Consider the following 14,549-nt stretch of genomic DNA (forward strand, 5'->3'; position numbering starts at 1 on the left):
TTTTTTGAAAATCAACATCCCGGGGAGAACATCACCGACCAAAAATATTCCTGAATAACGCCTAGCTGCTCAATCGTTGGGCAGCCCAAGGGATATACGCTTGTGTTTCATCAACAACACTCATCCCTCTACCCAAAATTCGCCCCAGACGCCCTGCTTGCCCAACAATCACTACGGAGAGAAAAGACATTCCAAGCCAGCTGCATCATCCGTAAAATTCCAACCACGCGAACATAAAACATCATTAACAAAGATACTTGTACAGCCTCTTCCACTTGGGCCAAGTCCTCCTCTCCTCGGACTCCTGCGCGACCAGGATCGGCAGATTGAAATCCCTCCGGCCGGTGTCGATGTCCATATCCTCGATGTGCACCAAGCTGGTGCGGAAGTAGAGCCGGTGGGCGAGGTAGAACAGGATGACGATCGGGGCGGCCATGTACTGGAGGAAGAAGTTCTCGGCCAGGTCCCGGCTGGACATGGTATCGTAGTCAACCGGCCACGCGCCAACCCAGAACTGAGCGATGAGCACCAGCACGTTAAGCACGAAGCCGACCCACGAGCCCCAGACGCCGCACTGGGCCTTGAAGGCGAGCTCGCGCAGGCTGTGGCCCTTGGCCGCCCACGCCTTGCGGAACCGGATGTGCGCCAGGCAGATGGAGGCCCACGTGAAGATGGAGGAGAGACCGGCAATGGCCAGAAGCCAATCAAACACGGTCGATTGGGATGCGGTATCAGCAAGATAGGCGAGCAGGCCCACGGACAACGACACAAGGATGGCGACCAGAGGCCGTCCTCGTCGGTCGATGTAGGAGAGTATTCGCGGCGCCTGTCCCTGGTCTGCGAGAGCCGCCAACGTACGGGATGAGCCGAAAACGGACGAGTTACCAACCGAAAGCACGGCAATCAGGATGACCACGTTCATGACAGATGGTAAAATCTCGATGCCCGCGTTTTCAATGGCAATCACAAATGGGGAGGCCCCTGTGTTTGGGCGGGTGTCATCCGCCAGCAGTCGTTCGTCGTTATAGGGTACGAGCAGCCCGATAAGTGTCAGCGCTACGATGTAGAACAGGGTGATGCGCCAGAAGACCTGCTTGATGGCAGTGGGCAACGACTTGCGCGGGTTAATCGTTTCTGCGGCAGCAAGGCCGACAAGCTCTGTACCGGCGAATGCGAAAGCCGCCATGACGAAGACGCTGCACAGCCCCTTGAAGCCGTTGTGGAAGGCACCAGGAGTCTGCCAATATTGCCCGCCAATGTAACCGCCATCCGGAGTCCCACCAATGTTGAGGACTATGCCCAGTAATCTGCTCGAGTTAGAAGGAGTACAACGGGGAAATTTTCATGACAGAGTTCGACTTACATAAAACCGATGACGGCAGTAACCTTGACGATTGCCATAATGAACTCAGCTTCACCATAGCCCTTGACGCCGAAAAGGTTGATAACGACGACGGTGAGAAGAAATATCGTCACAAATATGGCCCTGGGGAGATGAGGATTCCAGTAAGATATAGTTATAGCCGCGGCAATGATCTCGAGTGGAAGTACCACGATCCATTGCAAAATATAACTGGAAACCTGTTGTTAGCGAGGCAGCTCCACGGAACTGTCCACGGAAGTGTCCAGCAAGATTAGGGCATTTGACTTACTTCCATCCCATTGCGAAACCCCACGAGGGATCAAGGAAACGTGTTGAGAAAGCCGAAAACGAACCGGCGACGGGGAAAGCCACAGCGAGTTCTCCAAGTGCCTGGCATGTGAAATAGAGCATAGCACCAACCAAGGTGTATGCTATTAACACGGCCGCGGGCCCTCCCGTCTGAAGGGCTCTACCGGAAGCCACGAACAGACCGGTACCGATCGAGCCACCGATGGCAATCATCTGCAGATGTCTCCCCTTCAACTTCCGGGCGAGACTAGACTGGGCGGTCCTCAGCGTCGCGAGGCGCATGTCGTAGTAGTGGGAGCCGCCATTCTGTTCCAGCGGCGGGGGATGTATGGAGCCCACCTCGGTGGCGAGGATCTCGTCGAAGGGGTCCTTGGGCGTGATAGTGTAGCCCGTGTCCCGTCGAAAGCCGTCCATCCATCGCGCAAGCATGCCCTGGGGCTGCGGGTCCTCGTACATGGGCTCCCGCATGCTGTAGTTGGTGCCGTGCGCGAACGAGTCCTCCTTCAGCGGATACAGCTTCAGCTCAATGTCCCGGCTCGATGGCATCGTGGCAGTCGTCGATTCAGCGGCGACGGAGCCGCCGGCGCTGCTAATCCTGCCCGCAACAGGCGATACGCGGTGTAGGTGGTGTACTGTGTTATAACAATCGGTACTCGCCAGTGGACTGAGCTGGGTCGGGCGATTCTCTCGCTATACTAACGTGGGCCGTGGGAGAATCGTCGCGCGAAAAGGCATGCTTGCGCAGGCGCGGCAGCTTCTGACACGACAACGTCTTCGGCGTTTCGAGGAGACCGAGTCTTGCGCAGTTCTCGGCGCCAACTCGCAATTGCGGACGTGGTTCAGTCGTGTGCCTAAGCACCCCGATCAGTCGCTGTTCTGAGGGGTCGGCGTGTGGTCGGTGTGCGGCGACCCGTTGGCGGACTAGTTTCGCTGTCAATCGCTGCTCGGCTGCAGTCGTCGTCGCAATAGCAATGTTGATGGCCTCGCCCGAGGGGAAGACTCGCACGTCGACGTTTTGGATTGCGACATTGAAACAGGCGAGAGGAAGGGGCTGGACGGCTGGACGAGACCAGACAAGACGAGGGCTTATCATGGGCTGCGCACCAGTTGCCGCATTCGCCGTAGGGCCCCGAGATAGGTGATACCCAGCCAGGTCGCTCGCTTCAGTCCCCGCGGACGGCGGTTGGTTGCGTGTGTTGCTGTCTCGCGGTAGGCCCACGCCGACAAGGATCTCGCATCCCACACCTGCGCCAGCCCATCAGCCCCGGAGGCCCGTCGATCGTTCCAGCCAGCTCGCGTGGGGGTGGGCCAAAGTCGTACGACCCAGTTCGCTGGCTCGTCGGTCCCTGAGCGTCACAGGCATCGCCTATTCACGTGAAAATACTGCAAGATGCAGAGCCTGGTCGAGGACTTGTGTCAGGTCTGAATTGATATCTTCAGCTCAGCCCCAGCGTAGCATAACAGTTGGGATCAAACCTAAAGCACTAAGTTGTCAGATGGAATACCCTGCGCTTTGATAGATAAGTTAGTGCTATCCACAGGACTCTGGACCCGCTAAGCTCAACTATAATAACTGGGATGCTTTGTAGGTATAAGGGATTTGGGATAGTCACAGCCCCAACCCGGCCCAAAGCATAACAGCTTACACACATCGTTATGGGGCATTTCATATTCTGGAACAGCAAAAACAGTCAAGCCGGCAAGACGTTAGACAAGGAATCAAATGCTGCGTATGAGATAATTCAACTTGACTGTAGATACTCTAGCAATTATTGAGACAATGCCTAGAGTTCACGCTGCAACTCTGTCCAGTCCAGTAACACCTCTTGTAAAGGCATCGTAGGCTTTAATACCGAACATCTTTGAGAGGCTTTTACAGACTTGTGGAAATAAGCAAGAGAACAAGAATCATGATTTCTGTTTCTTCATCGATGCCTATTGTGTATGCATGGAATATCGAATGGAACACAACCATCCTGCCAAGCGCGTGAAAGATTGAGCCAAAGGTGATAACATGGCAGTTTGCACCACCGGCCATTACGTTGATTCTAAGACAACAATTTCACATCACAAGTCACAACCAATTCAGGTACATTCAGTAAATCTGAATGACATCCAAGCACACTGTCGTTATCTTCTCGTCACTACAAGGCCCAGAGTGGTTAGGCCTTTGGTTCCCAAGTAAACCCCACGCTGCGCACGAACGCCGCTGCGCCTTGCCAGCCGGCGGCTGGGGTCAAGAACCCGGGCCGTCCCATGCATGATGAAGTTTCACCATCTTCAGCTCTACATCCGGATAGAGATTTTACTCTTTCAATGGTGGCTGGGTGCCCCGACTGCCTCGGCGGTGCATGCAGCAGGCCTGTAGTGTTGGCCGGCGCTTAAGGCCCTGGTCACGGCCCGAAGGTAGAGGAGGGAGCTCGTGTGAGTTCTTATTGAGCCAGTCTGTCGTCAATTTCTTGCCAATGCGGATTATAGCAAGCATTTTGCGTACCCAAGAATAAACCAATTCTGACTCATTATGGATTCCCCTTCTCCGAATCAACACAGGCAAGTCTCTACGCCGCTGAAGCAGAGAACCCGGCCAAATCACCGGCCGGCAGCTCGATCTGCTGGCGAGCCCTACAAGCGACGCTCTGATCAGACGGAGCCACAAGGTGATATATCACCTTCGGTCAGGACACGGCGTTGTCTATCAACGGGTTCGTCGCCGATTTCAAGATCAGAGACGACAACTACGCCTAAGAGGGAACCATCCGCAGGTGTCGCGGATAAGACTATAAGGGAAATCATCAATCTTGTCTCGGAATACGAGTCTCCTCAGCCAAATCGGATCTTCATCAACCTCGTGACAGACGACGAATCTTCTCAATCAAATGATCCACCGGCCGAACCACATGTCCCAGTTGAAACTCGAGTAGCATCGCCAGTACGTCCAGCTCGGCGTGTTAGCATTAGCGATACAACGCCTACTCGCCCTAGTCTGCAACGTCAAACCAAGAGTGAGCCTTCGACGCGGCCGAAGACGACTCCGACCAAAATAGACAAGAGAATTCAAGCCTGCCTGCGCAAACCTCTACCTGATCGCCAAAATAAGTTCAAAGGTGTCGGTAATAATTATATATTCGAGACCACCACCGCGGAGCAGTCAAGCGACAAGATCGTCAAGATTGGCGTCACAAGAGGAGCGGAACAGGCACGATTCGACAATATTGCCAAGGGGTGTCGACACCTGCTGATTGAGGAACAAAACGACCCAGAGCACATGCCAATCCGACTCTACGTTCGTGCGGAGCAGCTGATGCACAGGGAGTTGGAGGACTTTAGACATTCGTTCAAGTGCCAGTGCAAGGTGAAATCCCACAGAGAGTATTTCAACGTCGACAAGTCCGTTGCTCTCGAGGTTGTCCAGCGTTGGAGAGAGTTTTGCAAAAGAGAGCCCTATGATGAAGACGGGAAACTTCGATCGTTTTGGGAGCACAGGCTGAGGCAGTTCAACACGTACGGGGATTCAGGGACAAAGATTGACCATCCAGAGCGAGCGGATCGATGGCGACGCTTCATGAATCCTACGAGGTGCGAAGTGCTCTGGTACGATTCCAAGGAAGCATTCAAGAAGATATGGAGGTGGAGGTGGTTAGCAGTTTCGCTCATTCAGAGCTTCATCATCGCTGTCCTAGCCTTTCCCCGTTTATATCCTGTCTTTCTGTTTGCATTCATGGTAGGTTGGGTCTTAGTGGAAACGTCTGATTTGGACCATCCGGTTTTTCTCAACGCCCTTAACTGGGCGGCGGACGGCATTCGAAAACCGGCTTTGTTACAGCATTCGGCAGCTGGCCCTACAAGACCCGCCGGCAAGACATCCGAGGTTGGCAGAGAAGAGGAAGGGTTGGACGAACAAGAATACGGAGACCTTGGCGACGTGGAGAGCTGTTGTTCATCGGACGTCGAAGGCCTTGGGATTGACTTTGAAGATGGCACCGATACTTCGGTGACTGAAGATGCTGTCAGCACCACTGGCAGTGACGAGACTAGGCCATCCACGGCAGATTAAATAGGAAATGCGAGTTGCTTGCTCTCACCAGTTTTGGAAAGTGCCCATAAAGCTCAAGAGTCGAGTGACTCAAGTCCCTTACGGCATCGCCGGCTGAAAGAGGAGTCGCAATGTAGCAAGGTCTACATAGCGAGGCCAGAAGCTGAGTGGCCTAAGACTTTCAGCTTCACAATTCGCGTGATCCGCAACTAAGCCGGGCACTTTACCATCTACGTCTAGAAGGGACCAAGCGCACACAAGATCCATCGCGCCGGAGCTGACCCGCTCAAGATTCTAGCGTGTGGGAGCTCCATTTGCGTGCTGTTCTGGCCAGCAGCACGAAGCCGGAGCGACAGCCGCAGTGTGTACGAAGTGGAGCCCAATCAGACTACAAATCAAGAGGCCCACCACGTCACGGTTGCCAAGGGTTTACCGGCGAAATACGATCCGACCTCCAAACCTATCGACCTGCGGACAACCTTCGGGCCAGAAGTAGCCGCAAAGACCATAGTGCAAATGCAGCGGTACCAAGCCAGGAGCCAGGAGCCCTCGCTGTAACAGTCAGACCTCCATCCCAGTCTGAATGGGAGGATCCCCTTGTATCAATATGCTCCCGGGTACTTGAAAAGGAAGGCTGCACGCACGAAGGCCAGTGAGCGCCGGCACTGAGAGAGACGCGCAAGCTGAACAAGGACTCGAAGGATCCGATTGCTGAGGGTAAGCCTGGCGAGGATGGAGGCGTCAAGACAGACCAACAATGACGCGTGCCGCGGCCGCGGTGCAGTTTGTTGTACGAATATGTAGTCTTGGTCAGGATATGTTCGTGAAGTTTTTCGAATCAGCTCACATCGCAGGTTCATGGCTACTTGCTACCGCAGTAGATATACACTGTAAAAAAAAAAATTTCCCAGTGGCCATCAGTCTCAAGTGAGCATACGAGGTGCAGCACTCTCGGAACTCCGAGATATCGGCCTCTGTCCATGCTATTGAACTGGGGTGCTTCTTTAGAATCCTTGCAATGTCGAGACATCGAGGACTCTTACTCAACAGTGGTATCCTCCACCGCCAAGGACGAATCAAAACACTCCTCAGCCTCAGTGAAATATATTCTGCGTGGACATCGCTTAGCAGCTCGTCACAAGAAAACCTTTAACCCCTGAGCTTATACTGTGCCCTACGATTTGAGCTGCTTGATTTCTACTCTGCATGCGTGGACTGCCCGGAGTAACTCGGCAAGATCGATCCCGGCTGTGTGGTTTCAGGGTTGCGGCCCACTTTCACAGAAGAACTCCATCTTGCGAGGTTGCCAAACTTAGCTCGAAGAAATAGATACTACAGTTACAAGTATCCAGCCAGCGACCCTTACGGGCTCTCCTGTCATCCCCTTGGGCTAATCCTGCTGCTCGTGGCAGCCAGCGGTCGTCATTGCCCCGGTGATAGATCGAAACGGCTGGTACGTATGTGCATGGTTGCGCAACAGTAATACATCCAACGACGATCACAGGTGCTCACTCGCTACGGGATATTAGGAAGCTTTTCTGCTTGATGCGCAAGCTGTGAAGTATCCTGCCAGCTTTTTGGTGAAGATGGCACTAGTTTGATCATCACGCTGGACTCATCCGCGGAGAGAAGCCCCAGCTCATCATGCTCTACTCGAATGCGTGTGAGCGGGCGAAATTATTTCAGGAGAGTCGTGCTGCGCATCAATTGTCGACAACGGCAGCACAGCCGACCATGCCTTCGCATTTGTCCTGAGACCATATGAGAGAGATTCAAGGTCATGGTGCCGGGATCAAGGGTCTGCGTATGGCTGCATGGATCTCGTAAAAAGAATAGTTGAGCATTCATAACCAATGCGGCTGCGCGAGAGGAGCGCTGCAGATACCGGACTGCCACTACCAGAAATCCAGTACAGAGGATATAAGGGATGCACGTGTAGTTTTCGAATGTAAGAGACGGGTACAAGATGAAGAGGGCTGACGGCGACTGGGAACTGGCTCAGAGCTGCAAGACCGACTTGGTCCAGGTCTATAATCTAGTGACCTTGTCTTAAGGGCACGACAAGCTTTTCGTTCCTGGAAATATAGTAGGCTTCCGACAAGCTTAATCCTCTGAGGCCCAAGACATTATATGTTGACCGGCCTGGAGCGGTTCTCACAGAACTCTCTAGTGTCTTCTCATACTTTGTGCTTTGTATGCAAGTCGTAATGCAAACGAGAAAGATTCATGATTGGCAAAGCCAACAGTCCAAGTGTGTCTTGCTTGCGTGAAGAGAAACATTTAACATGGCAACCAGCTGTATCGAGTCACGAACCATTGAGGTGGTAGATTTTGCTTGCATCAATCATCGCGGCAACAAAGTTCGGATGCAGCAAGGCTGACTTGCCCTGAACTTGCCTGTTATCCGTCTAGCTCAAAGCATCAAGCAGGATCGACGCGTATGAGATCCACTCGCCCACGCCAGAACCCATTTTTTTTAAAGCCAGAAAGCAGTGTCCGGCTCCTTTTTGGTCGGGGCCTGCATTGGTCTGGGCCTGCTTTTGTGACTAAAAGAAACCCCATTTTGGTTTTTGACTATTGCTTTGCTTGTTCAGCATCTCGTATTGGGTATATTTTGTTATGCTTAACTCGCAAGTCCCTAGCAATTCACTCTTCGCGCCCAAGAGCGAGTCCGCCCTGGATGGTACTTGCAGAATGACTGCGTGGTGAGGCTCATGAAGGGAGACTCGATCTTTGGGGAAAATCAACTGTCTCTGATAGGGTTTCCAGATGACGTGCTTCTGGGCGCGTTGGTCATGGCATGCGCCCATAGTCGCCGCTTATTTGCACCGGCGAGTCACGCACGCGAAGAATCTCCTTAGTCGAACGCCTCAGCGGTGGTTCATTTACGAGTGTTGCTACCAAAACTCTTCAGCCGCCAAGACTTACAGGGATTCCTTGGCCAGCTGAGGGACAATCCAGCCGCAGCCTACCAGCCTCGGGAAACAGCTGCGAACATCAAGAGCCATCTGCTGCGGGCCATGCCGTGCTTCGCGGCCAGCTGGGACGCAGCCGACCAAAAAGCCCCTGTCAATCGGCGGCTGAAGACTTTCGGTAGCAACATCCGTACAGATTCGAGATTGCGCTAGTTACATCGTAGCTGGAGACGGATGCTAACTACTTTAGTGCAAGGCAAGTAAGCCGAGCCTCCTTTGCGCCTGTGCGCCTCTGCCCTGTTGATTTCCTTCTTTATTAAGGGTTCTGTTCACCCGCTTCCAAGCACCTGTCCGGCTTGTCATTCCTTTTAGTTCTCTTGATTCAGTTGAATCGGGTAGCGAAGATGCGTTTCTCTTTGCTTGCCTTCGTCTTCCTGAAGACATGTCAGGCGTTCACGTCGCCTGATATATACTCGATTACACAGCCTGCGGGATCGAGTCCGGATCCAGGGGTGAACAGCCAGCCGGCCACCGTCCCAAGTCAGTCGAGGTAAGAAAATACTTTGGACGAAGCGCTCTCTATTCAGCCCAAACCGCACATCACGGCCATGGTATATTGCCTGTGTAAGAATGCGTTCGGGACATTGTGAACCCTCGTACTATTTGCATGGCTTTCGTCCCACCATAATGTCTTATTCGTCTACTTACATTTTTACAGACACGCTACCGGACCGGCCTCGGGCTTGAATATCTTCTTGCCTGATTATACCCAAGACCCTAATTGGTAAGAGCCACTTATGCCACGCAAGAGTAACTGCATTGATTGACTGTTTCATAGGCTCCCGTTGGTCGATTCCCTCAAGACGGTTGGTATACAAGTCAAGGTTACCCAGAACCTCGATATCTCTTCCCACTGCAGGACTCTCCTCGTCTACACCTCTCATGATGTGGTCTACACGCCAAGCACGGCAGAGATCGCCAATCTCACGTCCTTTGTCAGCAACGGGGGCAGGCTTATCTTTATGAGCCAGGTCCCCACGGCTCTGCATGCACTTGCTGGCGTTTCGGCGGCAAAAGTGAACACAGCAGGCACGAGGTCCATTATGCAATTGACCAACACGGAGACCACCGTACAGGCCCTCCAAGGTTTTGATTTTGCAGACTACTACGATATCAGCATGCCATTTTATGAGAACTATACACAAACGGGTCTCAAAAATGTTGGCTATACGCCCGTCAGCGGGTCGCAGACTTTGGCCAAATACCTCGTTCGAAGCTACGTAAACAGCGCCGCGGTGGATAGTGCAGACACGTCTGCTACGAGCGCCGCAATCGTCAAGTACCAACCTTCGGGTGCGAGCGGATATGTGTACAGCTTCGGAATAGACCTTGGATATCTCTACATCTCAGCCCAAAACGAACAGGGTGGCTACTCGGAGAATTACGATGGGTACTATTACCCCGGCTACGATATTGGAACTCGGATCATAAAGAATATCTTGTCTTCCAGCGACCACTTCGTGAGCTTGTGGAGCGTCCCCAATAATATGGGTATCGCATTCACCACCACGTGGGATATCGATACCTACATTTCGTATCCGCACGGACAGGGCATTGCAGCTGCAGCTCAGGACAGGGGCGCTGCTGGAAACCTCAACCTCCACGTCAAATACATCTCGGACAGCTATGAGAACGCGTATTTCCAATACGGTGTCCCGTATATCTATCAGATCACTGGTTTCCGAACGGCGCCTGACGGCTACCCATACATAGATTTCGGCAGCCACACAGTCAGTCACTCGCCTAATGCGGCTCAATTTCCTTATGGAACCCTTTCCGAGCAATATGTTCTTGGATCAACCTCGGGCTACTCGCCCGCGATTCACCAGTGCGGGACAGGTCTTTCGGACGGGACGCCTGACAATGGGGAGACCTGCATAAAAGGAGGAACCAGTGGGCTTTCTTTTTGGACCTCTGGCGCGTCTGCTTCTGGAGAAGTCCGTGTGAGCGCGTTTCTGATCCGGTATCTCCTGAACGACGTTTTCAAGACGAACTACAATCTTACCACCTATCGCCCTGGCAACCTTGCTTGGAACAAGTATCAGTCCTCTCTCTGCGTCGCCAACGGGTTCATTGGTGGATCTTCTTGCTCAGGCAACAGTCATCTTACACACCTCCCATTTCAAGTCGGGCACAACCGCGAGCCGTACCAGGAACTTCCCTACTATGAATTTCCGCTTCAATGGTCAGACGGCGATGGAAACATGAGCAGTGCTGACTTTCCTGGCTCTGACTTCCGGAACCAAATGACTGATATCAAGAAGATGGCACGCTATGGTGGTCACTATAATATTCTGATCCATCCCTCGGATGCGTTGTTTGACAAGATCCAAATTCAGCGAGCGCTTCATGACGCTGTGCGCCCGTTCGCAGCCTACTTCAACCAAACCGGAATTGCGAACTGGTGGACCAATCGAGACCGAGCGTTCGTGGACCTCACTTCGACTAGCAACTCATCGGTCACCATGACGGTTCGTCTTGATGGTCCTGCAGAAGGCCTGACGTTGAACGTACCAAAGAGTTATGTCTTTCAATCCGCGACGGGGTCGCTCTCGGTCTGCCAGCAACCGTCATACGATACATTTACTAATGCCATCGTCCTTCGCAACACAGCGCAGGGGACATATACACTCACTTTCTCCATCAACAAGAGCACATCCACAGCATCTACCTGTCCGGATTTTACTGTCCAACCGGCTACGGAATGCGTTGCCTGGGATGTCGCCATTGACGACTTCTTGGAGCCTTACTTTTACAACAAAGGCATAAATCTCCTCCTTTTAGAAACTGTCGAAACCGGTCTGGTATCCAACATTGTGGACGGCACGCTCCAGCTCAGTGCGGACACCAACTCTGGAGTCAACAGCTACTATACCGAGATTTCACGCTTCTGCTTCAATGCCTCAGTCTACACCCATATGTTCTTCGATATGGTTGCTCCAGTTGGAAGTAGCTTCTCCGTTCAGCTGGTTTCGTATGACTCTGGATGCAACACAGAGCAGCCGAGCGAGACTTACTTGGATGTCAGTGATTACGCCGACTTCGATGGGACCAACCATACTGTGCAGATCCAGTTGAGCGATTTTGTCGGACAAGATTTCCTCAATGTTCGAGGCATTAAAATCGTGAATATTTCGCCAGCTAACACCCCAGTCTACATCGACAACATCAAGCTCCAGAAGCGATGTACCACCGCGCCGGGAGATGACATGACGGACGGGCTCGCCATCGAATCTTTCCAGAACGTGGATCGATGGATTACCGGCATCAACAACATTTTCGGCCAAACCGACCACGACAATTCCATGGCTTCCGCCAAACTCGCGGAGCTGGGGAAGATGCAGCTGGTCCCAGCTAATGCGGGCTCGTACTTTTACACGAGCACTGTCACGGATGGAGTCAACCTCAATGCTACGGGCTACGACTCAGTCTCTCTCAATGTGCGCGGCCCCTCCGGTGGCTCGTTCGATGTGGTTGTGACTTCTGGCTCTGGAAACAGCAACTCCACCGTCAATACAGCTACCGTCGCCACTTTCAGCTCCTCCAGCTTTGTGAACGTCACAATTCCCTTGTCGTCGTTCAGCGGACTCAATTCCGACTCCGTCAGTAAGATCACGCTGCGGAATTTCACGCCCAATGGTGGCTCTGCCGCTAGCAACACATTCACCGTGAGATGGATCTCACTCCTGGGCGGGCCCAGCGTGGTTGACGCAGATGATCGCTGCCAGTCTGCCAACGGCTATGTAGTGCTAGACTTCTGTAACACCATGGAGTTCAAAACACAAACCAATGCCCTGGGCGCTCCTTTCTCAGACGACAACACGATGCAGTACTACAACCAGACTACCAAGGGACGTATCAATCTTGTCGCCAAAGACTCAACGTCGTACTTCTACTCGCTATTCAATACGACTGCTTGCGCGACTCTCGATTCCACCAACACAGGAATTCTCCTCACTGTCTCCGGGCCCCAGGGTGCCACCGCCGACATTGGGTTCAGACACGGCGGTACGGGATGCAAGTTGAACCAACGAAGTGACTTCATCTCCATTACTTTCAATACAGCACCGACGCAGCTCACTATACCTTTCTCCCGTTTCCCATCCCCGTTCAATACACAGTATCTCCAGTCGTTCATTATGACCAACTTCAACACTCCCGGCGCCGTCTATCACATTCACTCTTTGGTCTTCATTGGAGCAGACACTGTCCCGGGCTGCGCGCTTTGCTCAGATACAATCGTCGATACCTGCACATTCGTATCAACGGTTCCGCGAACCAACCTGCTGTCTGGCGAGATTAGCGACGAGGGGTCTCTCACCTCTTACTCTGTCGCCAGCGACTATGGCCTTTCTCTTGGCACCAACTCCGATGCCTATTGGTATTCCGTGTTCGGTACCAATGGCTGCTACAACGCTACCAACGCAACGGGTATCCAGCTCTCCGTTGCAGCTCCTGCAAACACCACTTTCCTAGTAGCTCTCCGTTGGATGACCAACGCAGCATGCACAACCGTCTCGTCGGCGTCCACAGTTCCCATCACAACCTATGTTTCTTTCACTGGTAACGCTACGAGCTCAAGATACCAACTCGCCCAGATCCCCTTCACTGCATTCTCAGGCATCAACGTCGGCAGACTGAACAGCATCGCTATCTCTGGCTTCAGCCCTTCGGGTGTTGCTGTGCGTGTGGGTTGCGTCAGTCTTGCGACGTTCACCGCTACCGTCGATGACTCGGCTGCCTGTAGCAGCTGCCCGACTACGGCATGGCTCAACTACTGCGCCTCTGGATCCGCAAGCAAAAATGCCCAAGGCGGCGTACAGAGTGATGACGGCACTATGAGGTCTACCCCTGCCATCTCGAATGGTGCGCTACTTTTGAAGCCGGCAGCAAGCGATTCTTACTGGTACTCGCTCATGAACTGCATGGACGTCTCCTCGTACGACACCCTCTACATCAACGTCACCGCCTCCGCGGGCTCCTCGTTCAGCGTGAGGTTACAGAGTAGCAGCAACGCCTGCGCAGACGCGAGCCAGATCCAATCAGCCTCCGTCAAGAGCATAAGCTACGGTACGATGACAGGCAGCTCCGTGGTCCTCGCTATACCGCTGTCAGCGTATACCTCGCAGAACAGCGCCATCAAGCTGAGCGCCCTGTATGCTATTGTCCTTGAATCTTTCAGCTCTGGCAACCCGACCTTGAGTTTGAATTGCGCATACTATGGGATTGGCGCTTCGGTGAATAGTACCGTGGTTGCGAAAACCGTAGCCAGCTCGAGCATGAGTGCATCCACGCAAAGTGTCTCTAGCAAATCCGGCACGACCTCGTCGAGCAAGGCAACGAGCACTTCTACCAAGGCCACGAGCACTTCTACCAAGGCCACGAGCACTTCTACCAAGGCCACGAGCACTTCTACCAAGGCTACGAGCACTTCTACCAAGGCTACGAGCACTTCTACCAAGGTTACGAAAACCTCCACCAAGGCTACGAGTACTTCTACCAAAGCTACGAAGAAAGCTCGGCACACTCACGGACACTCTCACAAACACGCTTAAGAAAGTAAGCCCGACTGCAAGTTTCTCACTATGCAGCAGAGTGAGATCAAAAAACGGCGCGTAATGAGTACGTTACATGTTTAATGTGTATATAGTATATAAATACTTGTAATTAATGTCGATCATGTGTCATAGATTTCTGAGTACGTCGCAATGACTGTTTGCAGTTAAGGGAATTGCTTGGTACGAACAGGCTATCTTGGAACCGCTTGCTGCCCAACTTCGGAAACGGTGTGCCTCGAGTTCGTTATGGGACGTTCTGGTCAGAGTCTGACAGGTCTCCGGGACAGTTTAGCAGTAGCGAAAATAGACTC

General features: G+C 52.8%; 3 protein-coding genes across 3 annotated transcripts; 2 read left to right on the forward strand and 1 right to left on the reverse strand.

Moving 5' to 3' along the window:
* Nucleotides 1–244: 244 nt before the first annotated feature.
* Nucleotides 245–3,035, reverse strand: JN550_010262 (uncharacterized protein; the record flags this gene model as incomplete). Its single annotated transcript, XM_049308497.1, has 5 exons — nt 245–1,307; nt 1,364–1,573; nt 1,653–2,267; nt 2,338–2,917; nt 2,993–3,035. 5 exons carry the CDS (start codon nt 3,033–3,035, stop codon nt 245–247), a joined length of 2,511 nt encoding a protein of 836 aa, XP_049167691.1.
* A 1,158-nt stretch (nt 3,036–4,193) lies between these two features.
* On the forward strand, nt 4,194–5,726 carry JN550_010263 (uncharacterized protein; the record flags this gene model as incomplete). The annotated part of the gene is made up of 1 exon (XM_049308498.1): nt 4,194–5,726. The coding sequence occupies one exon, from the start codon at nt 4,194–4,196 to the stop codon at nt 5,724–5,726; it is 1,533 nt and encodes a 510-aa protein (XP_049167692.1).
* A 3,298-nt stretch (nt 5,727–9,024) lies between these two features.
* On the forward strand, nt 9,025–14,235 carry JN550_010264 (uncharacterized protein; the record flags this gene model as incomplete). The annotated part of the gene is made up of 3 exons (XM_049308499.1): nt 9,025–9,170; nt 9,339–9,404; nt 9,459–14,235. 3 exons carry the CDS (start codon nt 9,025–9,027, stop codon nt 14,233–14,235), a joined length of 4,989 nt encoding a protein of 1,662 aa, XP_049167693.1.
* Between the last annotated feature and the right edge of the window lie 314 nt (nt 14,236–14,549).

Source organism: Neoarthrinium moseri, assembly GCF_022829205.1.
Source record: "Neoarthrinium moseri strain CBS 164.80 chromosome Unknown scaffold52_Wmoseri_CBS_16480, whole genome shotgun sequence".
Taxonomy (NCBI): domain Eukaryota; kingdom Fungi; phylum Ascomycota; class Sordariomycetes; order Amphisphaeriales; family Apiosporaceae; genus Neoarthrinium; species Neoarthrinium moseri.